This window comes from Pipistrellus hanaki, assembly GCF_964339955.1.
Source record: "Pipistrellus hanaki genome assembly, chromosome: X".
In the NCBI taxonomy this organism is placed as follows: Eukaryota; Metazoa; Chordata; class Mammalia; order Chiroptera; family Vespertilionidae; genus Pipistrellus; species Pipistrellus hanaki.
The window spans coordinates 47,555,574-47,581,279 of NC_140524.1; the positions used below are offsets into that span (position 1 = coordinate 47,555,574).

At 38.2% G+C, this 25,706-nt stretch overlaps 1 protein-coding gene across 7 annotated transcripts in view; it reads right to left on the reverse strand.

The window, feature by feature from the left end:
- FRMPD3 (FERM and PDZ domain containing 3) overlaps positions 1-25,706 on the reverse strand; it is a 172,252-nt gene that overhangs the window by 17,453 nt on the left and 129,093 nt on the right. For all 7 annotated transcript variants that reach the window (XM_084870427.1, XM_084870428.1, XM_084870426.1 and 4 more), the window contains one exon: positions 15,311-15,455. In XM_084870427.1, coding sequence (XP_084726553.1) covers positions 15,311-15,455 — 145 coding nt within the window. The remainder of the gene's footprint in view (positions 1-15,310; positions 15,456-25,706) is intronic.

Sequence of the window (25,706 nt, forward strand, 5' to 3'; positions counted from 1 at the left end):
ATGTCAAACTCAAAGGCCAACATGGGCTAAATAAACAAGTTTTAAGTTTATGTGGGCCACAAAAAAAAAAGCTTCAATTTTCATAGAAATGTAGGTTTATTTTGAGAGACATGCTGAATACCCAGGACTGAAATAAATGAGTAATTCTTAACATAAAATAATAGAACATTATAATAAAAATTAATGTTTTCTTGAACATTAACTTATCAGACACTGAAGAACTACACAAATTAATAAGCATAATACAAATAAACCTATTTTTCTTGTTGTTCAAAAGTGAAATATTTCTTGTTGCACACACCAAACAAGTCAGTCCAAGACTAATGATGTCGCGATTGGCTGCTAAAATATTCACTGCTAGTATTAGTGGAGAGAATAGGTGCACCTGCATGTAAGGTGCGCAAGGGAAATGAATGCAACACATTATAGTAATCATTCATTAGTGAATGTTGTAGTTCATTATTAATAATTATGTATAACAGGATATTGTAAAAATTAAGTTACCAGAATTTTAAAAAAATATATTTTATTGATTTTTTACAGAGAAGAAGGGAGAGGGATAGAGAGCTAGAAACATCGATGAGAGAGAAACATCAACCAGCTGCCTCCTGCACACCCCCCACCAGGGATATGCCCACAACCAATGTACATGCCCTTGACCATAATTGAACCTGGGACCTTTCAGTCTGCAGACTGATGCTCTGTCCACTGAGCCAAACCAGTTTCAGCTAGAATTTTTCATTAAAATATTTCTTACATACTGTTACATTAGCTGGGCCGCATAAATATTTGTTGTGGGGCACATGGGGCCTGCAAGCTGTGAGTTTGACATGCTTGGCCTAAATGCTCCCACCAAAGACAAAGGGTTGTTTAATGGATATAAAAATATGATCCAATTCTATGAAGTCTACAGGAGACCCTCCTCAGAACAAATGACTCATACAGGATGAGAGTGAAGGGATGGAAATTTTTTTTCCATGCAAATGGATATGAAAAAAAGCTGGGATAGTAATACTCATATCTGACAAAACAGACTTCAAAATGAAGGCCATAACAAGAGACACAAAAGGCCACACATAATACTAAAGGGATCAATTAAAGAAGAGGATATAATCCTGGTAAGCATATATGTACCCAATATAAGAACACCTAAATATATATTTTTAAAAACTTTTAGGACTTTAAGGGGGAGATCGACAACAATAAGTCATTATAGCGGACTTGAATACCCTGCTGACTTCACTGGATATATTTTCTGGACAAAAAATTTACAAGGAAACAGTGACTCTAAATGACACATTGGATTAGATGGATTTCATTGACATTTAGAGAACATTTCACCCCAAAGCTATAGAATATACATTGTTCTCAAGTGACATATGGGTCATACACAAAGATAGACTCATGTTAGGTCACAAAACAAGGCTCTACAAGTTCAAGAAAATAGAAATCATATCAAACATCTTCTCAGATCACAAGGGAATGAAATTAGAAATCATCTACAGTAAAAAAAACTCAAAGCATTTAAATACATGGATGCTAAATAGCAAGTTATTAAACAATAAATGGGTTACCAATGAGATTAAAAATAAATAAATAAATAAATAAATAAATAAATAAATAAATTTCTGGAAACAAATGAAAATGAACACACAACAACCCCAAATCTATGGGACACAGCTAAAGCAGTCCTGAGAGAGAAGTTCATAGCACTATAGGCCTACCTCAAAACACAATAAAAATTAATAATAAACATTTTAACCCTACAACTTAAAGAATTATTAAGAGAACAAAATGGAAAGTCCAGCCGAAACCGGTTTGGCTCAGTGGTGGAGCGTTGGTCTGCGGACTGAAAGGTCCCAGGTTCGATTCTGGTCAGGGGCATGTGCCTTGGTTGCGGGCACACCCCGGTGAGGGGTAGGCAAGAGGCAGCTGGTCAATGTTTCTCTCTCATCGATGTTTCTAGCTCTCTGTCTCCCTCTCTTCCTCTCTGTAGAATATCAATAAAATATATATATTTTTAAAAATGGAAAGTCCAGAGTAAGTAGAATAAAGGGAATAATAAAGATTAAATATAAATAAATGATATAGAGACTAAAAAATACAAAAAAAATCAAACAAAGAACTTATTCTTTGAAAAGATAAACAAGATTGATAAACTGTTAACCACACTCCTCAAGAAACAAAAAGATAGGATCCAAATAAAATCTGAAAGAAAAACAAAGGAGTAATCACTGATACCACAGAAATATAAGGATTGTAAGAAAATATTATGAACAATGATATGCCAAAAAAGGGGACAATGTGGATGAAATGGACAAATTCCTTGGGAAATACACTCTCCAAAAAGTTAAACAAGAAGAATCATAAAACCTAAATGGGCCAATAACAACTGATGAAATAAAAACAGTAATAAAATAAAAAAGAAGTAAAGAAAAGAAAAGAAAAAAAGCCCTGGTTTGGATGGCTTCACAGGGGAGTTTTACCAAACATTCAAAGAAGAACTATAAACTACACTCCTAAAAGTATTCCAAAAAACCAAAAAAGAAGGAATATTTCCAAGCTCTTTTTATGAAGCCAGTATTATCCTAATTGCAAAACCAGATAAAGACACTACAAAGAGCAAATTATAGATCAATTTCCCTGATGAACATAGATGCTAAACTCCTCATCAAAATATTAGCAAATCAGACCCAGCAATATATTAAGAAGATCATAAACCTTGACAAAGTGGGATTTATTCCAGGAATGCAAGGCTCATACAATATTCACAAATCAATAAATGTGATACATCAAATAACAAACTGAAAGACAAAAATCACATGATCATATCAATAGATACACAAAAAGCATTAGACAAAATCCAACATTGATTTTGATAAAAATTCTCAGCAAAGTGAAAATAGAGGAATCATATCTCAACATAATAAAGGCCACATACGATAAGCTATATATACAGTGAATATCATACTCAAGGGGAAAACTACAACAATTTCCCCTAAGAACAGGAACAAGACAGAGATGGCCAACTTTACCACTCTTATTCAACATGAATAAGTTGTGAATAAGAAGTCCTATTCACAAGAAGAAGAAATAAAAGGCATCCAAATTGGAAAGGAGGAAGTAAATCTCTCATTATTCACAGATTACATCATATTGTACAAAGAAAATCCTAAAGTCTCCACCAAAAGATAGTAAAGTTAATAAAGGAATTCGACAATGTAGCAAGATTCAAAATCAACACTCCAAAATCCTTGGCTTTTTTATATACCAACAACGAACTCTCAGAAAGAGAAACTAAACACAATCACATTTACCATTGCAACAAAAAAATTAAAATGCTTAGGAATAAACTTAATCTTGGAGATAAAAAACTTGTACTCAGAAAACTTGTACATTGAAAAAAGAGATAGTGAAATATATAAACAAGTGGGAGACAACCATGTTCATGGATTGGTAGAATTAATATCATTAAAATGTCCATACTACCAAAAGCAATCTACAGATTTAATGCAATCCCTATTAAAATACCAACGGCAAATTTCACAGATATAGAACAATTGCTTCAAACATTTATATGGAACCAAAAATGCCAAATGGCCACAGCAATCTTGAGAAAGAAGAACAAAGTTGGAGGAATTGCAATATAAGATATCAAGTTATACTATAAAGCCACTATAATCAAAACAGCACAAGAACAGGCATATAGTACTGGCACAAGAACAGGCATATAGATCAAAGGAATAGAACAGAGACCCCAGAAATGAACCCACGCCATTACACTAAATTAATATTTGACAAAGGATGCAAGAACATACAATGAAGTCAAGACAGTCTCTTCAATAAATGGTGCTGGGAAAATTGGACAGATACACACAAAAATATGAAACTAGACTACCAACTTACACCTTACACAAGAATAAACTCAAAATGGATAAAAGACTAAAATACTAGTATAAGACAGAAAACCATAAAAATCTTAAATGAAACCATAGGCAGCAAAATCTCAGACATCTCTCATAGCAATATACTAGTATTTACAGACACATCTCCTAGGGCAAAGGAAACTAAGGAGATAATAAACAAGTGAGACTACATTAAAATAAACGGCTTCTGCAATGCAAAAGAAACCATCAACAAAATGAAAAGAGAGCCCACTATATGTGAGAACATATTTGGCAATGATACATCTGATAAAGGGTTAATATCCAAAGTATATAAGGAACTCATAAAACTCAACAAAAGAAGACCAACTATCTAATAAGAAATGGACAAAGAACTTAAATAGATAACTTCTCCAAAGCGACATACTGATGGCCAAAAGACATATGAAAAAATGCTCAAAGTCACTGATCATCAGAGAGATGAAAATTAAAATGACACTGAGGTATAAACTCACACCTGTCAGAATGGGTACCATCAACAAATGACAAGTGCTGGAGAGGATGTGGAGAAAGGGGAACCCTTGTACACTGCTGGTGGGAATGCAGACTGGTACAGTCATTATGGAAAAACTATGGATTTTTTCAAAAAAGTAAAAAATGGAACTCCCACTTGACTCAGTGATCCCATCACTTCTAGGAATATATCATAAGAAACCCAAAACATCAATCAGAAGGGACATATGCACCCCTATGTTCATAGCAGTACAATTTTCAATAGCTAAGATCTGAAAACAGCCCAAGTACCCATCAGTAGATTAGTGATAAAAAAGCTGTGGTAAATTTATACCAAGGAATACTATGCAGCAGTAAAAAAAAGGGTCTCTTACCCTCTGAGACAGCATGGAAGGACTTACGCTAAGTGAAATAAGCCAGTCAGAGAAAGATAAGTATTACACGATTTCACTCAAATGTGGAATCTAATGAACAAAATAAACTGATGAACAAAATAGATTCAGAGACATAGAAGCATAGAACAAACTTCAGAATTTCAAAAAGAAGGAGGGGGAGAGTGGGTGGGTGGGAAGAAATCAACCAAAGAACTAGTATGCATATATATATATATATATATATATATATATATATATATATATATATATATATATATATATATATATAAAATCCATGGACAGATAAAGGGTGTTGAAGGCCTGCGGCAAGGGGCAGGGTGGGCTAGAAGAGGTGAATGGGGGGAAAGAGGATCATATGTAATGCCACCAACAATAAATATTTAATTTTAAAAAGTAGCATCAACAAATTCAAGAAAGTTGAAATTATACCAAGTATATTTTCTGACCATGATGCCTTGAAATTAGAAATCAACTGCACAAAAGAAGTAAAGAGACCCACAAATACCCAGTCATTAAAAAAAATGACTGGGTGAAAGAACAAATAAAATATGAGATTAAAATTTATACAGAGACAAAAAAGAATGACAATATAACATCAAAACTTCTGGGATGCAGCAAAAGCAATAAAAAGGGGGAAGTTATTACAGGCCTATGTCAAGAAACAAGAGAAATCCCAAGTAAACAATTTAATACCACATGTTAAAGAACTAGAAAAGGAAAAACAAAAGCAATCCAAAGAAAGCAGTAGAAAAAAAAAATTAGAGGAGAATTGAATGAAATATAGAACAAAAAGATTATACAAAAAATAAAACAAAGAGTTAGTACTTTGAAAAGATTAATAAAACTGACAACCCCTTGAATAGACTCACTATGGGGAAAAGACCCATATAAACAAAATCAGAAATGAGAGAGGAATCACAGATATTCAAAGGAGCATACTAAAATATTATGAAAGAATAAATGCCATCAAATTCAATAACCTAGAAGAAATGGATAAGTTCCTAGAAATGTATAACATTTCTAGACTAAATCATGAAGAACTGGAAAATCTAAATAGACCAATCAGCAGTGAGGAAATAGAAACAACCATCAAAAACCTCCCAGAAAACAGGAATTCTACCAAACATTCAAAGAATACTTAAAACATATCCTTCTCAAATTAAAAAAAAAAAAGAATTGAAGAAGAGGCAATACTTCCTAACACATTCTATGAGGCCAATATAACCCAATGAAATTGGATTACAATTTTATACCAAAACCTGGCAAACATAAAACAAAAAAGAAAACTACAGACCAATATAAGTGATGAATACAGATGCAAAAACCCTAATAAAATATTAGCTAATCAAATACAACAGTACATCCAAAAAATAATACATCACCATCAAGTGGGCTTCATTCCAGGGGCACAAGGATGGTTTAGCATTCACAAATCAATCAACATAATACATCACATTAACAAAAGAAAAGATAAAAATCATATGATATTGTCAATATATATATATATATATATATATATATATATATATAAAGCATTTGATAAGATACAATATCAATTTATGATTAAAACACTCAATAAAATAGGAAAAGAAGGAAAGAACCTCAACATAATAAAGACCATATATGATTAACCTTCAGCCAATATACAATAATACTCAATGATGAAAAACTGAAAACTTTTCCTTGAAGATCAGGAACAAGACAAGGATGTCTACTCTCACTACTCTTATTCAACATAGTGCTGTAAGTCCTAGCCAGAGTAACAAGGCAGGAAAAAGAAATAAAAGGCACCCAAATTGGGAAGGGAGAAATAAAACAATCACTTTTTGTGGATGATAAGATCCCGTGTATAGAAAACCCTAAAGACTCCACCAAAAGAACTATTAGAAACAATAAACAAATGCAGTGAAGTTGCAGGATACAAAATCAATGTGCAAAAATCCATTGCCTTCCTGTATGCTAACAACAAAACTACCGAAAAAGAAATGAAAAAAACAATTATTTTTGCAATCGCAACAGAAAAAATAAAAAACCTAGAATAAACTTTAAAAAAAGATGAAAGACCTATGTACTGAAAATTACAAAACATTAAAAGAGATTGAAAAAAATACAAGAAACGGGAACAATATTCCATGTTCATGAATGGGAAGAATCAACATAGTTAAAATGGCCATATTACCCAAAGCAATATACAGATTTAATGTAATCCCCATAAAAATCCAAATGTTATTTTTTAAATATATTTTTTATTGATTTCAAAGAGGAAGGGAGAGGGAAAGAGAGATAGAAACATCAACCACGAGAATCATTGATTGGCTGCCTCCTGCATGCCCTTCCTAGGGATTGAGCTGGCAATCCAGACATATGCCCTTGACTGGAATTGAACTTGGAACCCTTCAGTCCATAGGCCAATGCTTTGTCCACTGAGCCAAATTGGTGAGGGACCAATGTCATTTTTTAAAGAAAAAGAAAAAGAAACCATCAGATATGTATGGAACCACAAAAGACCCAAAAAAGCCAAAGAAATCCTGAGAAAAAAGAATGAAGCTAGGGTATCACCCTACCTGACTTCCAATTATACTCCAGAGCTATGATAATCTGCATGCTATTGGCAGAGAAGCAGACACACAGAATAGAGAGCCCAGCTATAAAACCACATACATATGGGCAGATAATTTTCAACAAAGGATCCAGAAACACACAATGGAGTAAAGATAGTCTCTTCAATAAATGGTGCTAAGAAAACTAGAAAGCCACATGCAAATAAACAAAATTGGATTATAATTTGTCCCCATGTACAAAATTTAATTCAAAATAAATCAAAGACCTAAATATAAGACCCAAAATAATAACTTACATAGGAGAAAACATAGGAATCAAACTTATGGACCTTGGTTGCAGAGAACATTTTATGAACTTGATCTCAAAGGCAAGGGAGGTAAAGGCAAAAATAAATGAATGGGACTATATCAAACTATAAAGCTTCACAGCAAAAGAAACTGACAACAAAACAAAGAGTCAGCCAACCAGATGGGAGATATTTGAAAACAATAGCTCAGATAAAGGTTTAATTTCCAAAATATATAAAGAGCTCATAAAACTCAACACCAAAAAAACAAATAACCCAATCAAAAAGTAAGCAAAGGACCCGAAAATGCACCTCTCCGAAGGAGACATCTGAATAGCAACTAGTTATATGAAAAGATGTTCAACCTCCCTGGCAATTAGGGAAATACCAATAAAAAGTACAATGAGATACCACCTCACACCTGTAAGAGTGGCCATTATAGATAAGACAAGCAATAATAAGTGTTGTAGAGGTTGTGGAAAAAAGGGAACCCTCAACCACTGCTGGTGGGAATGTAGACTGATATAACCACTATGGAAAGCAGTCTGGCAATTTCTCAAATAATTAAAAATAGAGCCACCATATGGCCCAGCAATCGCTCTCCTGGGTATATGCCCGAAAAACTCAAAATCATGTATTCACAAAGATATATGATCCCCTATTCACAGTGGCCAAGACATGGAAACAACCAAAGTGTCCCACGATAGAGGACTGGATAAAGAAGATGTGGTACACCTACACAATGGAATAGTACTCAGCCATAAGAAAGGATGAAATAGTGCCATTTGCAACAACATGAATGGACCTTGAGAACATTATGAAAAGTGAAATAAATCAGACAGAAAAAGCTAAGAACTATATGATTTCACTCATATGTGGGATATAAAACTGAAACTTGTGAATACAAACCACAGTGTGGTGGCTGCCAGAGGGAAAGGGTAGGGGGGAAAAGGGTCCTAATATATGGTGACAGGAGAAGATTTGCCTTCGGGGTGATGGGCACATGGTGCAATATACAGATCTTGTAACACAGAAGCCCACACCCGAAACCTGTATGTTCATGTTGTACAATGTCACCCCAATAAATTTAATTAAAAAAAAAAGAGCCGAGACCGGTTTGGGTCAGTGGATAGAGCGTTGGGCTCCGGACTGAAAGGTCCCGGATTCAATTCCAGTCAAGAGCATGTACCTTGGTTGCGGGCACATCCCCAGTGGAGGTGGTGCAAGAGGCAGCTGATCGATGATTCTCTCTCATCGATGTTTCTAACTCTCTATCCCCCTCTCTTCCTCTCTATGAAAAATCAATAAAATATATTTTTTTTAAAAAAAGAAAGCTTTAAAAAAAAAAGACAATAACATGGTTTGGAGAGGATTTGGTAAAATTATACCCTCCAATTCTGCCAATGGGAATGTAAACTGGTGCAGTCATTTTGGAAAACAGTCTGGCAACTTCTGACAATCAATACCAATCCACTCCTAGGTATACACCAGAAAAATGAAAACATACATCCCCACATAAACTTGTACATGAATGCTTATTACATTATTATTCAAAATAGCCAAAAGGTAGAAACAACCCAAATGTTCATCAACTGAAGAATGGATAAACAAAATGTGGTTTATTCATATAATGGAATACTATTTGGCCATAAAAAGAAACAAAGGGCTAATATAGGCTAAAACATGAATGACCCTTGAAAACATTATGCTTAAGTGCAAAAAGCAAGCCACAAAAGACCATATGTTATATGATTCCATTTATGTGAAATGTCCAGAAAAGGCAAATCTATGGAGAAAGAAAGTGAATTTGTGGTTGCTTAGGACAAGAATGTGATTAGGAGGGGAATAGGGAATGAATATTAATGGCGACAGCGTTTGTTTTAGGAGGGGCAAAAATATCCTAGGATTAAACTGTGTCAATGATTGCACAGGCCTGTGAATATCTATACTAATAAAAGGGTAATATGCTAATTAGACCGGGAGACCTTCTGGACAAAGCCATAGTGGTGGGGTAGAAGCAGAGACAGTTAGGGGCGATCAGGCTGGCAGGGGAGGGCAGTTGAGGGTGATCAGGGCAGCAGGGTGGGGCAGTTGGGGGTGAGCAGGGCAGCAGGGGGTGCAGTTGGGGGCAATCAGGCTGGCAGAGGGGGCAGTTGGGGGGTGGAAGCTTTGGGCAAGCAGGCCAGTGGGGGGGGGGAGTTGGGGGTGAGCAGGCTGGCAGGGGAGAGAGTAGTTGTGGGCAAGCAGGCCAGCAGAGGGGGCAGTTAGGGGTGATCAGACCTGAAGAGCAGGCAGTTGGGGGTGGTCAGGCCTGAAGGGAGGGAGGAAGTAGGCAGGCAGGTGAGCACTTAGTAGCCAGCGGTCCCAGATTGTGAGAGGGATGTCTGACTGTTAGACATCCCCCAAGGGATCCCAGATTGGAGAGAGTGCAGGCTGGGCTGAGGGACACCCCCCTGCACGAATTTCATGCACCGGGCCACTAGTCCTATATAATAAAAGCCTAATATGCTAAGTGTCTGGTCATCCAGTTGGCTATTCAACCAATCAAAGCGTAATATGCTAATTACATGCTAAGGCTGCTTAACTGCTTGCTATGGCATGCACTGACCACCAGGGGGCAGAAGCTCTGATCAGTAGGTTAGCTTGCTGCTGGGGTCTGGCTAATCAGGACTGAGTGAGACAGACTAGATGTGCCCTGGAGCCTTCCTGTGGTCCCTCCCCAGCTGGTCAACCTCACATGTCCCTCCCTGGCCTGATCATGCACCGGTGGGGTCCCTTGGCCTGGCCTATGCCCTCTCACAATCTGGGACTCCTTGGGGGATGTCTGAGAGCCGGTTTCGGCCTGATGGCAGAAGGACTGGTCACTATTATGTGCACTGACCACCAGGGGGCAGATGCTCAACACAGATGCTCAGCCAGAAGCCTGGCTCATGGCTGGCCAGCCCAGCAGTGATGGTAGGAGCCTCTCCAGCCTTTGCAACAGAGCTAAGGATGTCTGACTGTTGGCTTAGTAAGAAATCCTCCAAGGGCTCTGGGACTGCGAGAGGGCACAGGCCAGGCTGAGGGACCCCCCCCCCCCCCAGTGCATGAATTTTGTGCACCGGGCCTCTAGTATTAATTATACTTAAAAACATTGAGTTGTGCCCTAGCTGGCTTGGCTCAGTGGATAGAGCATGGGCCTGTGGACTGAAGGGTCCCAGGTTTCATTCCGGTCAAAGGCACATGCCCTGGTTGCTGGGCTCAATCCCCAGTAGGTGGCGTGCAAGAGGCAGCTGATCAATGCTTCTCTCATCATTGATGCTTCTATCTCCCTCTCCTTTCCTCTAAAATCAATAAACATATATTGAAAGAACAGTCTTGAAAAACAAACAAACCAAAACCACAAAAAAAAATCATTGAGTTGTGTTTAAGTGGGTGAATTTTATGGCTTGGAAATTACATCTAAATAAAGCTGTTTGTTAAAAAGAAGCACATCACTGGACATATGATGAACTTTCAATCATAATAAAAAGAGCAAAAATATGTTCTGCTCTTAAAAGGACTTTATCCCACATGGTCCTGTCAATCCCTCATAAGGTAAGTTCTATTATCATTTAAGTGTATAGATGGGGAAACTGAGACTCTGTTTATATACCTTGCTCATGATCACACAACTAAGATACAGCAGAGTTGGGACTGGAACCCATGTCTCTCTAACTTTGGATCCCAAGCCCTTTGTTGTCAATAGACCACAGTGACCCTCTAAATATAGTCAATGTAACCGCATCGAGTGACTTCAATTTAGGCCTTAGTGGTTGTATCTAGGGAACTCATGATCTGCTGAGGAATCACTTCTTGGCCTTTGGCTAAGATCAAGCATGGATGAGGTGCGGGAATAGTATGCAATGACTCTCTGAGATTTAAGAAAAGTGTTCTAGAGGAACACTGAGCCAGGAGCTTGAACTATCAGTTCAGGAAGTCTCTACCCTCAGGCATTGTTCGTAGGTCCTGGCAATGCACCTCGTGCTAATTACCTATGAGATAGCTAAACAATCTCAGTCTGCTGCTATTAGAGGTAGCTCCCAGGAGCATTTCAAATAAGGAGGTTGTGACTCCTCTCAGACAAGGGCTAGAGGTCTAAGAGTGGCTTTCCTCCCTGCAAAATGGAAACATCTCTCAATACCAGGCTGTCAAGGCCAGGTGATGTATAACTCACCACTTGGTACAGTGATTTCCAGATCTGAGCAGCAGCATGGGGGGAGGGGGCCAGCTGTGCAGAGAAGAAAATGTTCTTGGAGAAGCATAAATCTCCTCCAGACAAAAGGTTAAAATGCCAGTAAAGCCAGGTGCAGTTGGCTGATATCTGAGAAAGCATGCCTCCCAGATTGCAAATCTGTTGTAAATTGCTCATCAGTTTTCCCCACAGGAATCTCCTAGTCTAGCCCTCTGTATTCACCCACTCAGAAGACTGACTTAAAAAAATACTTTCAAAGAACAGGATGGTGATTCAATTGGAGCTATATTTAAAAACTATATTTCTCTCTCTCTCTCTCTCTCTCTCTCTCTCTCTCTCTCTCTCTCTCTCTCTCTCTCTCTCTCTCTCTCACACACACACACACACACACACACACACACACACACACTCAACACAACATTGATAGAACTGACTTTCTTGGTCTTGCTGTGTTCTGCAGTCTGATGATTATTGGTCACAAGGACAAATGACCAAAAGGCCTTGTAAGAACCTCATGTCCTTTCTGAATCATAAAAAAAGAGTTTGCTATGTTCACTCTAGCTTTGTACTCTATGCATGTTGCTGAGTTTTAACTATGTGAAAATCTGTAAGCTATGCGTGGTGTATATAGTAGCAATTAACCAGAATATCTTATTCACCAGATCAAACTGTTTTCTAAACACGGGAGAAAATTTAGAGTGGAATCCTCCTCCAACTGTAACCCCAGTTAGGGCCCTGAAAGCCTTCATTTCCTGGATCCCCCCAGGATACAGGGAGCTCAAGGCAGGAGAGAGATGGCAGCTGCCTCTGGATTTCCAAACATCCCCTTATAGGTGGAGAGTTGGCATTTGTCTGAGACTTTCTCAAAGTTGTGTCTTCAAGACCAGGTGTTGTTATGTTGTGTCATTTGAAATTTCCTCTATATAAATGCAAAGGCACTTACTGTATTGACATTATTCCTTTAATCATATTTCTGTATTCTCCCACTAGGTTGTAAGTTTTGTGAAGGCAAGGACCATGTCTGTTATTTACAGTTGTATCTGCAGTGCCTGACACATACATAATGAGTACTTGAGAAACAGTTGTTGAATGAATAAGTGAAATACCTACTTCAGGAAAACTGCTGATAAAGCCCAACAGGTAAAGCCTTCCACTTTCCCATTTTCCTTTTTTTTTCTGTGTCTGAGAGAAGAGGTGATGCTTTGTCTTTCCCAGTTGGTGGTTTACCAGCATTGATCCTTTAAGCCCAGTAGGCTGAGCATTGAGATGGGTTAGCTGGGAGCCAGTAGCTGCTATGGGACAACACTATAGACCCTGCTAAGGAAACCAGGCTCTGACTAGACTGGTGTTCTATTGTCTGAGGTTGGAAGGATGACTGTTCCCTATAGGTCTTTACTAAACCACACCGGGGCTTTTGTTCTGGGTTGCAAGTGGGGTCTGATGGAGGAAGCAATCTTAACTTTGTATTAGGAACTGATGGCTCCTCACTGTAACCTGGGTGGAGTTCTCCTCAGTGTGCTGCTTGCTGTTGCCCTTTCCTGTCCTTGGAACCATGGGATAAGATGTGCATACCAACCCCTGACAGGCTGACTCATGAGACTCATTCTGTCACACTTATCTTGAACCCTGTGTGGCTACTGTCAACCCAGCAACTAACAACCCAAAGGCCAATTACTGGGCCTAGGCATTGGCCCAAGCTCCTGGAGAAGTCAAGTGCTACAAACAGTGGGGACACCACAGTGGTCCATCTGGCTCCTGCATGGACAGAAGGCCCTGTGCTAGAGGCAGCCTGAATCCCCTTAACTCTGTAGGCCCAACACTGAGGGTTCTCAGGAATCAGGGAAAGGCTCTAAAGTCATGTATAGCATTTAGATAAGCCTCCCTTCTGGGCTAGAAGAGAATCCAATGAAATTTATTTGCCTTTGGAAAAGCAACATGATTCAACATGGTGCCACTATTCCCATAGTAAGGGGAATACTTAATGAAGGAATTGGCTAGGGTTCTAGTAGGCTGACCAAAACCCTTTGGAAGGCAGGGTGACACTACAGAACCACCCAGGAGCCTTCTTAAAATGAACCCCCAAACAACCCTCACTTGCACATCTGGTCCTCAGCTAAGCTCCAGGCTCTTCCTTCTGTCTTGCCTTTTCCCTTTGTCCCTCTCTATCCTGCTCAGTAAGGAGTATAATTTACTTAGGTGTGATGATAGAGAGGAAGGTCACAGGTGACAGTAATAATGCTAATACAGTACTGGCTTTGCCATAATTTAGCCATCAGAGGTTTTATAGTATATATGGCCACCCACTTTGAGCAATCCGCCTTGAGACATATGGCAATGTGGATCCCCAGGTTCTTAATATTCCAAGTTAGTTCTTTTGCTTATTTATGTGGCCTACATCATATGCCTTGAAGCCCCCTATCTTTCCCCAAATCTGTGTTTGGTGGATTGTCTTCTAATTCCTATGGGCAATGTTATGAGATATAAACATGTGTTTGCTGTGATGTTCATTTTGAAAAAAATGAGGTGAGATGGTTTATGTGGATACACAGTCCACTGAGTGCTGGGTCATCCATTAGGTACGTGCTTATATTCTCAAACTCCTCAATATAGATCAGATATGACCATGTTGCAAGGCAAGACATCCTTGAAGATAAATAGTTTAGCAGCAAGACAAGTAGAGTGAAGTGTCTTCAGCATGTGAGGAGGGCAACTACTGTGTAGTAAGTCTCATCTTCTACTTGTGATGTTTGGGTGCTGGGGTGGGGAGAGCACTCATTGGGTGTATGTGAGTCTTGGGTCTAATATGTGGTGTGACTGTTCTTTGGTCTCCTCCCATTTTGGTTTGGGGTGGCAGTATCTGGATTGGGCTGATTTTCCCCCAAATGCCCTGATTATGCCATCATCTGTTTGAGAGTTGCACTTGACTTTGTTCTTAGTGGTCAATCCCTACAATGTCTAATATCCCTGCTGGCTATATATATTCTGTGCTTTCACACTCTTTCCTACCCCAACCTTCTGTGGCCTCTTACTTCAGGCAGCTATCAACCACCTTATGAACAAAAGAAAATTTTATATTTATTTTCAGCTTCTACTTTTAAAAAGTTAGAACACCCATGCATCTCTCCTTGATCAATGTACCTCTAAAGTTTTGCCTTAGATTCAATGAGATTCCTTAATTGGTTCTCTATTTATTGCTTGTTTGCTATTTTTATCTTACTATCATTCAGACTCAATCACAATGTGTTGTTACAGGCATCCTTTGTGGGACAAGCCCATCAGAAAGCCAGCTGTCTTTCCAACTGGCTTATGCCAAATGGGACACAGTGGTACAGAATCAGCTCCTGGCAAGTCAGGTGCTGGCAGAATGGAGTGAACTCTAAGACAGTGGAGCTCCTCTCCCCATGTTTCCAGGGTTCAAAGGACTTCAACTAAAACAAAAATTGAGGTTGAGCCCTACCTGCCTTGATCATTGGAGGTGGAAGAGGCTGGTTGGTGGGCCTGGAGAAAACCATCTTCCTGGAATCCATCAGGAGGCGGCAGTACCCTGCAATCAGGCAGGCAAAATTGGTGGCTTCAGGCCACTCCATCAACAGCACCAGAGGCTGGGGGAGAGACAGGAAGAAACATGAGGACATGGGAAGGAATAAAATAGGTTCAATTCCTGGAGAATGATAGTATAGAAAATATAATTTGCATGATTATGGGAACTATAGTTTCTGGATCAAAAATTGAAGCATATGTCCTGACAAATGATTTCTTCTGATTTGAGAGTTAATTTATAGTAAACTCTTACCCAGGTATCAAAACTAAATCAACCTTATTTACACATTTAATGAACCACCTTTACTGAAGAAGACTGAAATTATTAAACATCATGTGACTGTCATGTGGCTTTTATTGGTGTTGTCAGGGCTCAGAAGATGTTAAGGCCAGCTGAAAGCTGGGGTGAACCTAGGATTGGGGAACATACTTCATAAGAAGTTCCTTGAATGCACAGCTCATCTCTATAACCATCTACAACACATAGAACAGCTCCTGGACATGGACATTCCGTGCAATCAAGTCCTCACTCTGCCTTCCAGGTCAAGGTCTTTCTGGTCTGGAGCCCTGCTCAGATCTTCATGTTCTCCCCTTTTCCCTTGGTTTCTCAAAGTGTTCTCAAAATGTTAATTGGTGCTCTTTAAAATAATCCCTTGATCAAATACATGAGTGAAACCATGGGTTAAACACTATATAGATAATTGTACTTATGGAAATTATCAGATCCTTTAATATATTAATGTGCAGTTCCAACTTCAAGAGTGAGACTTCAGTATTCCAACCTTTCTAAAATGTTTTATTAAAAAAATCTATTTTTTGCCCTGGCCAGTATTTCTTAATGGTTAGAACATTGGCTCGCACACTGAAGGGTCGCAGGTTTGATTCTGGGTCAAGAACATGTGCCTGGGTTGCAGGTTTGAAACCCTGCCATATTGGTCCTGGCAAGTGTGGAAAGCAACCAATCAACGTGTGTCTCTCACATGGATGCTTCTTTCTCTCTCCCTTCCTTCCACTCTCTCTAAAATATAAGTGGAAAAACTACCCTGGGGATTAACAACAGCAGCAACAACAAAAATAAACACCTTCTCTTGAAAAATATCTATTTTCATAAACCATCTTAAGGTGTTCTTAGGGTTTGTTTGTTTTTAACAGACTTTGGGAAATACTAGCATACTCTGTTGCCTCCATTCCTGACCTTAAATCAATCAAATTAATCCTGGGATAAGCTAGTTGACTACATCAGAGACCTGGCAATGATACACCAACAATATGAAATAATATGAAAATAAATCAGCACATTTTCAATAAACCTTTGCAATATCTGTACTGTAATTAAAAAAGAGTGTGTTTAATAAAAAAAATGATAAAAAAAGAAAGTGTGGTTTGAAAATAAGTTTGGGTCAGATGGATATCAGCCATGAGAACATTGTACCTAGGACAGGGTAGTGGCTTCCAAATTAAGAGCACTGAAAACTGCACTGGCTGAAGAGGGGCCATTGGGTTGTGGGTTGCCTTGACTTTTGAGGATCCCCAGACTAGGCATTAAGAGCTGAAAGGATTAAGAGGATTAAATTAAGTTATATAAGAAGCAATATTTTATAAGTAATTTAATCCTCATAAAGTCTAATGAAGTTACTGAGACATCTCATAATCCCTCTGTATATGCAAATAAGCCAAAGGGGATACTCTTTAAAAATATAATTCTAAGCTTAATAAAAAAGGAGAAATTTTAAACTTTTGAAATCTCTTCCACTAATATTTACAGGGTAAACTAAAGATTGTTGTTGAAATACTAAATCTGATCATTAATATTGTCAACATAATTTAGAGAGTCATTGTAATATAGCTAGCTATTCAGCCACATGACTTAGTATCCAAACCTCAGTAGATTGCTTGGTTTAAGAAAGAAAGATTAAAACTTTTTGGGGGCAATGGGTATGAGACATTTTATTGCTCTCATTTCGTTCTTTTTTTTTTTTTTTTAAATTTATTGTTTAAAGTATTACAATAGTAGTATATATCTTCTCCCCCCGCCCCATTGAACTTCCTCCATCCTCCCCACCCCATCAAATGCCCTCATCTCACCCCCCAGTGTCTTGTGTCCATTGGTTGTGCTTATATACATGCATACAAGTCCTTTGGTTGATTTATTTCCCCCACTTCCCAATACACTCCAGCCTTCCCATTGTAATTTGAGTCTGTTCAATGCTTCACTGCCTCTGTATTTATCTTTTTGTTCATCAGTTATAATGTTTTTTATTTTCCATAAATGAGTGAGATCATGTGGCATTTTTCTTTCATTGACTGGTTTATTTCACTTAGCATAGTCCTCTCCAGTTCCACCAATGCTGCTGCAAATGGTAAGAATTCCTTTTTAATAGCAGCATAGTATTCCATTTTTGTAGATGTAGCATAGTTTTCTAATCCACTCATCTGCTGATGGGCATTTAGGCTGTTTCCAAATCTTAGCTATTGTGAATTGTGCTGTTATGAACATAGGAGTGCATATATCCTTTCTGATTGGTCTTTCTAGTTTCTTGGGATATATTCCTAGAAGTGGTATTACTGGGTCAAATGGACGTTCCATATTTAGTTTTTTGAGGAAACTCCATACTGTTCTCCACAGTGGCTGCACCAGTCTGCATTCCCACCAGCAATGCACGAGGGTTCCTTTTTCTCCACATCCTTTCCAGCACTTGTCATTTTGTTGATTTGTTGACGATTGCCATTCTGACAGATGTGAGATGGTACCACATTATCGTTCTGATTTGCATCTCTCAGATAATTAGTGACTTTGAGCATGTTTTCCTATGTCTCTTGGCCTTCCTTCTATCTTCTTTCAAAAAGTACCTATTTAGGTCGGTTACCCACTTTTTTATTGGATCATGTATCTTTCTTTTATTATGTTTTATGAGTTCCCTGTAAATGTTGGAGATTAAGCCTTTATCAGTGATAAAATTTGCAAATGTGTTCCCCCATACAGTGGGCTTTCTTTTGTTGGTTTCTTTTGCTGTGAAAAAGCTTTTTATTTTGATGTAGTCCCATTTATTTACTTTCTCCTTAGTTTCCATTGCCCTAGGAGCGGTATCGGTGAAGAAATTGTTTTGGCATATATCTGAGGTTTCATTGCCTGTGGATTCCTCTAGTATTTTTATGGTTTCCTGTCTTACGTTTAAGTCCTTTATCCATTTTGAGTTTATTTTTGTGTATGGTATAAGTTGATGGTCTAGTTTTCTTTCTCTTTCTTTCTTTCTTTCTTCCTTTCTTTCTTTTATGGTCTAGTTTCATTTTTTTTTTTTGCATGTATCTGTCCAATTTTCCCCACACCATTTATTGAAGAGACTGTCTTGACTCCATTGTATATTCATGCCTCTTTTATCAAATATTAATTGAGCATAGTGGTTTGGGTTGATATCTGGGTTCTCTATTCTATTCCATTGGTCTATATTTTCTTCTTGTGCCAGTGCCAGGCTGTTTTGAGAACAGGGGCTTTATAATGTACTTGAAATCTGGTATTGAGATCCCACCAACTTTTTTCTTCTTTCTCAAAATTGCTGTGGCTATTTGGGGTATTTTTATTCCAGATGAATTTTTGGAAAGTTCTTTCTAGGTCTGTGAAATATGCTGTTGGCATTTTAATGGGGAGTGCATTGAATCTATAGATTGCTTTGGGCAATATGGACATTTTGATGATGTTGATTCTACCAATCCATGAACACAGTATGTTCTTCAATCTATTTATGTCTTCCTCTTTCTCTTTTTTCAGTGTTCTGTAGTTTTCCAAGTATCGGTCTTTTACTCCCTTAGTTAAGTTTATTCCTAGGTATCTTAATTTTTTTGTGTGTGTGATGGTAAATGGGATTGCTTTTTTATTTTCTCTTTCTGTAAGTTCACTATTGGTGTATAGAAATGCCATAGATTTCTTGTTGTTAATTTTGTATCCTGCTACATTGCCGAATTCATTTATTAAGTCTAATAGTTTCTTGATGGAGTCTTTAGAGTTGTTTTTATTTTATTTTATACAATAACATGTCATCTGCAAATAAGGACAGTTTTACTTCTTTTCTAATTTGGATGCCTTTATTTCTTCTTCTTATCTATTTGCAATGGCTAATACTTCCAGTATTATGTCAAACAGGAGTGGTGAGAGTGGGTATCCCTGTCTTGTTCCTGTTCCTATGGGGAATGGTTTTAGTTTTTGCCCATTGAGTATGATGTTAGTTATAGGTTTATCATATATAGCTTTTATTATGTTGAGGTATTGAGCCTTCTAGTCCCACTTTGCTGAGAGTTTTTATCAAAAATGGGTGTTGGGATTTTATCAAATGCTTTTTCTGCATCAATTGATATGACTATGTGGTTTTTATCTCTCAATTTGTTTATGTGATGTATCACGTTTATTGATTTGTGGATATTGTACCATCCTTGCTTCCTGGGATAAATCCTACTTGGTCGTGGTGTATGATCTTTCTGATGTACTGCTGGATACGGTTTGCTAGAATTTTGTTGAGGACTTTGGCATATGTGTTAATGAGGGGTACTGGCCTGTATTCACTGTCATTGTGTTGTCCTTACCTGGTTTTGGTATTGGGGTGATGCTAGCTTTATAGAATGAGCTTGGAAGTGTTCCTTCCTCTTGAATTTTTTTGAAGAGTCTGAGGAGAAGAAGTTTTACTTCTTCCTTGAATGTTTGGTAAAACTCCCCTGTGAAGCCATCAGGCCTGGGCTTTTATTTGCCGGAAGCTTTTTAATGACTGCTTCAATTTCTTCCATAGTTATTGGCCTATTGAGATGTTTAGATTCTTCCTGATTGAGCTTTGGAAGGTTACATTTTTCTAGGGATATGTCCATTTCCAGTTTGTTGGAATAGAGTTGTTCATAGTATTTTTTAACAATCCTTTTTATTTCTCTGGGGTTTGTTGTTATTATTCTGCTTTCATTTCTGATTTTATTTGTGTCCTCTCCCTCTGCTTCTTAGTGAGCCTGGCTAGAGGTTCATCAATCTTGTTTATCCTTTACTATATGTGCTGCCAAAGCGAGTACGATCTTGTTTATCCTTTAAAAAAACTAGCTCTTGGTTTTGTTGATCTTTTTGTCTCTATGTCATTTATCTCCACTCTAATCTTTATTATTTCCTTCCTTCTACTTACACTGGGCTTTTCTTGTTGATCTCTTTCTAACTATTTGAGTTGTAGGGTTAGGTAATTTAATACCATTGTTTCTTTTCTTTCTTTTTCTTTTCTTTTTTTTTTTGCAGTAAGCTTGTGGAGCTATGAACTTCCCTTTCAAGACTTGCTTTTGCTGTGTCCCATAGAGTTTGGATTGTTGTGTTTTCATTGTCATTTGTTGCCAGGATGTTTTTTATTTCTTCCTTGATCCCTCTGGTTACCCAGTTATTGTTTAATAGCATGCTATTTAGTCTCCATGTGTTTGATTTCTTTGTATTGTTTTGATTGTAGTTGATTTCCAGTTTTATGCCACTTTGATCTGAAAAGATGCTTGATATGATTTCTTTCTTCTTGAATTTGGGGAGACTTTACCTATGACTCAACATATAGTCTATTTTTGAAAATCACCCATGTGCACTTGAGAAGAATGTATATTCTGTGGCTTTGGAGTGAAATATTCTGAAGATGTCAGTTAATTCCATCTGACCTAGTGAGTCATTTAGGATTGATGTTTCTTTGCTGATTTTTTGTTTAGAGGACTTTTCCAATGGTAATAGTGGGGTATTAAAATCCCCTAATATGATTGTATTGCTGTAAATCTCTCCCTTGATATCCTCCAGATGTATTTTTTATGTATTTGGGTGCTCCTATGTTGGGTGCATATATGTTTACTAGAGTTATTTCTTCTTGTTGGATTGTTCCCTTTAGTATTATGAAGTGGCCTTCATTATCTCTTTTTACATCCTTCACTTTGAGACCTAATTTTTCAGATAGAAGTATTGCTACCCCAGCTTTTTTTTTTTTTCATTTACATTTGCCTGAAAAACCTTTTTCCATCCTTTCACCCTCCGTCTGTGTGCATCTTTTTTTCTGAGGTGGGTGTCTTGTAGACAGAAGATATATATGTCATGTTTTCTTATCTACTCAGTTACTCTATGTCTTTTGACTGGGGCATTTAATCCATTTACATTTAAAGTTATTATTGATAGGTACTTATTTGTCACCGTTTTTATTCTTTACCCCTGTGTTCCTTCTTTACTTCCTATTTCTTGGTTTTACAGCAGACCCTTTAGCATTTCTTGCATTGCTGGTTTGGTGGTAATAAACTCCCTTCGTCCTTTTTTGTCTGTGAAGTTCCTGATTTCATCTTTTGATTGATAGCCTTGCTGGGTACAGTATTCTTAGATTCAGACCCTTCCTTTATATGACTTTTTATATTTCATTCCATTCCCTTCTGGCCTGATGAGTTTCTGTTGAGAAATCAGGTGCTAGTCTGATTGGGATTTCTTTGTATGTAACTTTCTGTCTATCTCTGGCTGCTTTTAAGATTCTTACTTTGCCATTGGTGTTTGCCAGTTTAATTATAATGTGCCTTGGCATTGGTCTTTTGGGGTTCATTTTGTTTGGGACTCTGTGAACTTCTTGGACTTGTGTGGGGTTTTTCTTCCCTATTATAAGGGAAGTTTTCTGTCATTATTTCTTCAAACAGGTTTTCTGTTCCTTGATCAGTTTCCTCTCCTTCTGGCACCCCAATTATGTTGATGTTATTTTGTTTCGTGTTGTCCAAAAGTTCTCTTAGGCTCTCCTCCTGCTTTTTAATTTTTTTTTTCTAGAAGCTCCTCTGCTTGGGTATTTTTTCCTACCTTGTCTTCTTGCTCACTTATGTGGTCCTCTGCTTCTTCTACTCTAATGTTGATGCTTTCTATTGAGTTTTTTATAGCAACAATGTCATTTTTCATTTCTTCTTTGTTCTTCTTAATTTCCTCTTGGTTCTTACACATATAGTTACATTTGTCTTACATTCTTTCATCCACCTATGATCACTTCTCTGAATTCTTTCTGTGATAGTTTGCTTGCATCCATTTCGTTTACTTCCTTTCTTGGTGATGCTTGCTTTTCTTTCATATGTAGGCTGTTTCTTTGTCTCCCCATTATTTCTCTTCTCTGGGTGTCTGTTATATAGTTCTATCTCTCCTACATTGATTTAAAGGCACAAAATACAGCACAACAAGGCACAACTCACAGGCACTGAACAAAAATGTATTCATGATACTAATAACCCCAAATAAAGGTGGCTACCAGAGAAAAGAGAATTAAGGGATAAGAAAGAAAGAAGAAGAGAAAAAAGAAAAAAATGAGTGCAAAAATGAAATTGCGAAGAGGAAAAAAAGTAAGAGAGAAAGAAAGGGAATAAAAAACAAGAAGGGAAAGAACTATTCATATGGGGAGAAAACTCCAATATAACAGCCACTAATCCCAACAAATGCCAGCAACATTTGTTGGGATTAGTGGTGAATGCAAAACTTCAAACAACAACTAATATCAAGCGAGGTGAGGGAAAACAGAAGAAAGAAACAAAACAAAACAAAAATAAAAAGGTAAAGCAAAACAATCTCACAAACAAGCATAAAAATATAATCAATAATCAAGCAAACAACAACAAAAGGACAGAGAGAAAAAAATTGGATAGTGAAGAAAGAGAAGATAGAGGTATGTATGGACTTAGATCAGGGAATTGGAAATTAGATATATAAGTAGGGTGAAATTTTAATGGGGTAAAAAGAAGGAATAGGGAAAATGTAATGCAGGAATAGGGTAAGAGAAACAGGACAAGAAAATGGGAAAAGTGAGGAAGAGAGTGTTGGCATAAAGGTAAAATTGAGATAGAGTAAAATGATATTAAAGGAAAGATGAAAATAGAATGTAGAATACTTATCCCCCCCAAAAAATAGAGAAAATAAAATGACACTTAAAAAAAAGGTAAAATAGTAGTAGTAATACTGATTGAAAATAAAAATGTAATAATTAAAAAGTTAAATTCAAATGAGGAAAAGAAAAAATTAGTTTCTTAAATAATAGATGAAAAAATAAAAATGTTCAGTAGTGAAGGTCATTCACTTCCTCTACTGTTCTGTTTGGCATGCCTGTTTCCTAGTCAGGATAGTATTGAAGTTCCCTGTGTTCCACTGTTCCTCAGTGTTGTAGGCCACAGTCCTGATTTTCAAGCAGGCAGTACTTCTTTGTTTCTTATACTCTTTTATTTATGTTTACACAAGAGTCAATTTGTGATTCAACCCCTGGGTGGCAGTGTTTCTGGGTTGACCTCTGGGTCTATAGGTCCTCTCTAGCTAGTGTTTAGATTTTGTTTTCCCTGTGGCACTTAATACCAGTTTGGAGGAATTGGCTGCCCCAGAGCTGGTTCTTTGATTGTTATTCCTCGCTCTGATCCCCAGGTTCCACAAAAACAACTTTCCCCTGCAATCTCTTAGAGTGTTCCCAAATGGGTGATCCTATGTATTTGGCTTAGTAATCAAAAGCAAGTATTTAAAGAGAAAGAGAGAGAGAGAGAGAGAGAGAGAGAGAGAGAGAGAGAGAGAGAGAGAGAGAGAGAGAGAGAGAGACAAAAGAATCAGAGTAAGTGCATGAACTCTGGCCCTGTGGCACAAATCTGTGCAGTCTTTTTTCCCCTTGGGTATAAGTATCCAGCACACTGTTAAAATTTTTAGGCTGGCCTTTTGCGTCCAGTTCAGCTATGGGTTGTGTTTTAGAGTTCCCTTCTGTTAGCAGCCCTGTGGATCCCCTTCTACATTCACGAATCATGCCAGCCCCAGCAGCCACAGATTTTTCTGGGCTTAGACTTCCCCGGATCCTCCAGCTCCCACCATGTGCATTTTTCTCTCCTGCTTGGACCACAGACCTCACCATATCCCAGGTGAAATCTGACCTTTCTGTGAGAAGGCGCAGAGCCCCTCTAAATTCGAGTGCTTGCGCCACTTCGGGACCAGTTTTCCAAGGTTTGCAGCTGTTTACTGGGTGCCACTGTTGTATATTCCTGGGATTTTCAGGCTTCCAACAACATTCACTCTTCAAGATGGTGCAGTCTCTGTGTCAGAGCCGGTCGCTCTGGGAGTGATCCCAGCAGCAGTGGAGGCTGCCTGGTCAATGGACCCTGTCTGGCAATCCCCCACAGTCCCCTGGAATATAGCTGTCCCTCAACTCACGAACAAACACTCCCTGTGTGACCATACACTCTCCCTTTGTTCTCTCACTCACGCACTATCTTGCAGTCTGCCTTCCTGTCAGCAGCCATCTTCCTTCTGCTTCCAATAGTCTTCTGATTGAACTCCCTGCCTTCAGTCTCTACTCACTTCACTCGACTTCACCTCCATATTGCTACTGAAGTCATATTCTAAAATATGACTCTCCTTGTCGCTTAAAATTTTAAATACCTCATCACATAAAACCCATTGCCTTCCATTGTCACATGCAGCCTTTCAGGATCTAGATCAAACTTACAGCTTCAAGCATATCTCCCACTAACTCTGCCTGTGCCCTCTTCCTATTAGAGCCCCTTGTCTTATGCTCCAGCAATGACACATCATTTACAATTTGCCAGAGTTGTCATGTTTTTGCAGGCCTTCATAATTTAACCTCTGCTGGCCCCTCTGGCTGAGATGCTCCTATACCCTACTCTGTCCACACAGCAAGCTGCTACACACTGGTTAAATGGCTCATAGATAGCAGGGCCTACTGCAAGATGCAGCCACTCATCCCAGAATAGGGCCAACACAGTTCCTGACCTCATGACACTTACAATTTAGCAGAAAATAAGACATAAACCAAATAATCACAGAAATGAATATGATTGCAAGGTATGATAAGCACTATAAAGGGAAAGTACATAGAGTCATCAGAAGATAGAATGCCATGGATCCATGTGTGGGTACAAATATGCACACATGTGACTATTTTGGTGGCAGAAGATGGAGAGAGTTTCTTTGAGGAAATGGCATTGGCTGAAAAATAGAATAAGGGATCATTTGACCAAAGTACAGGCTGGCTGGCTGGCTGGCTGATAGAAAAACTGATGGACTGCTGGCTTCAGGGAAGCCTGACCTACTGATGCCCTGGCTGACAAGCGTGGCTGCATGACAGGAAGAATGCCTAAAACCCCAATATCCTGACATCCTGACTAGTTAAACTGCCTGGCTGGCTGGTCAGCTAGCTAACAGACAGATGGGAGGCCAAGTGCCTAACTGGCTGATTAATTTAACTGACTTCAGTTCTCTCTCTTATTTCTTAATCCAAATGTAGCCCAATGTCAGTAATAAAGCAGCACACAAGCAAAATCATGTGCACAGAGAG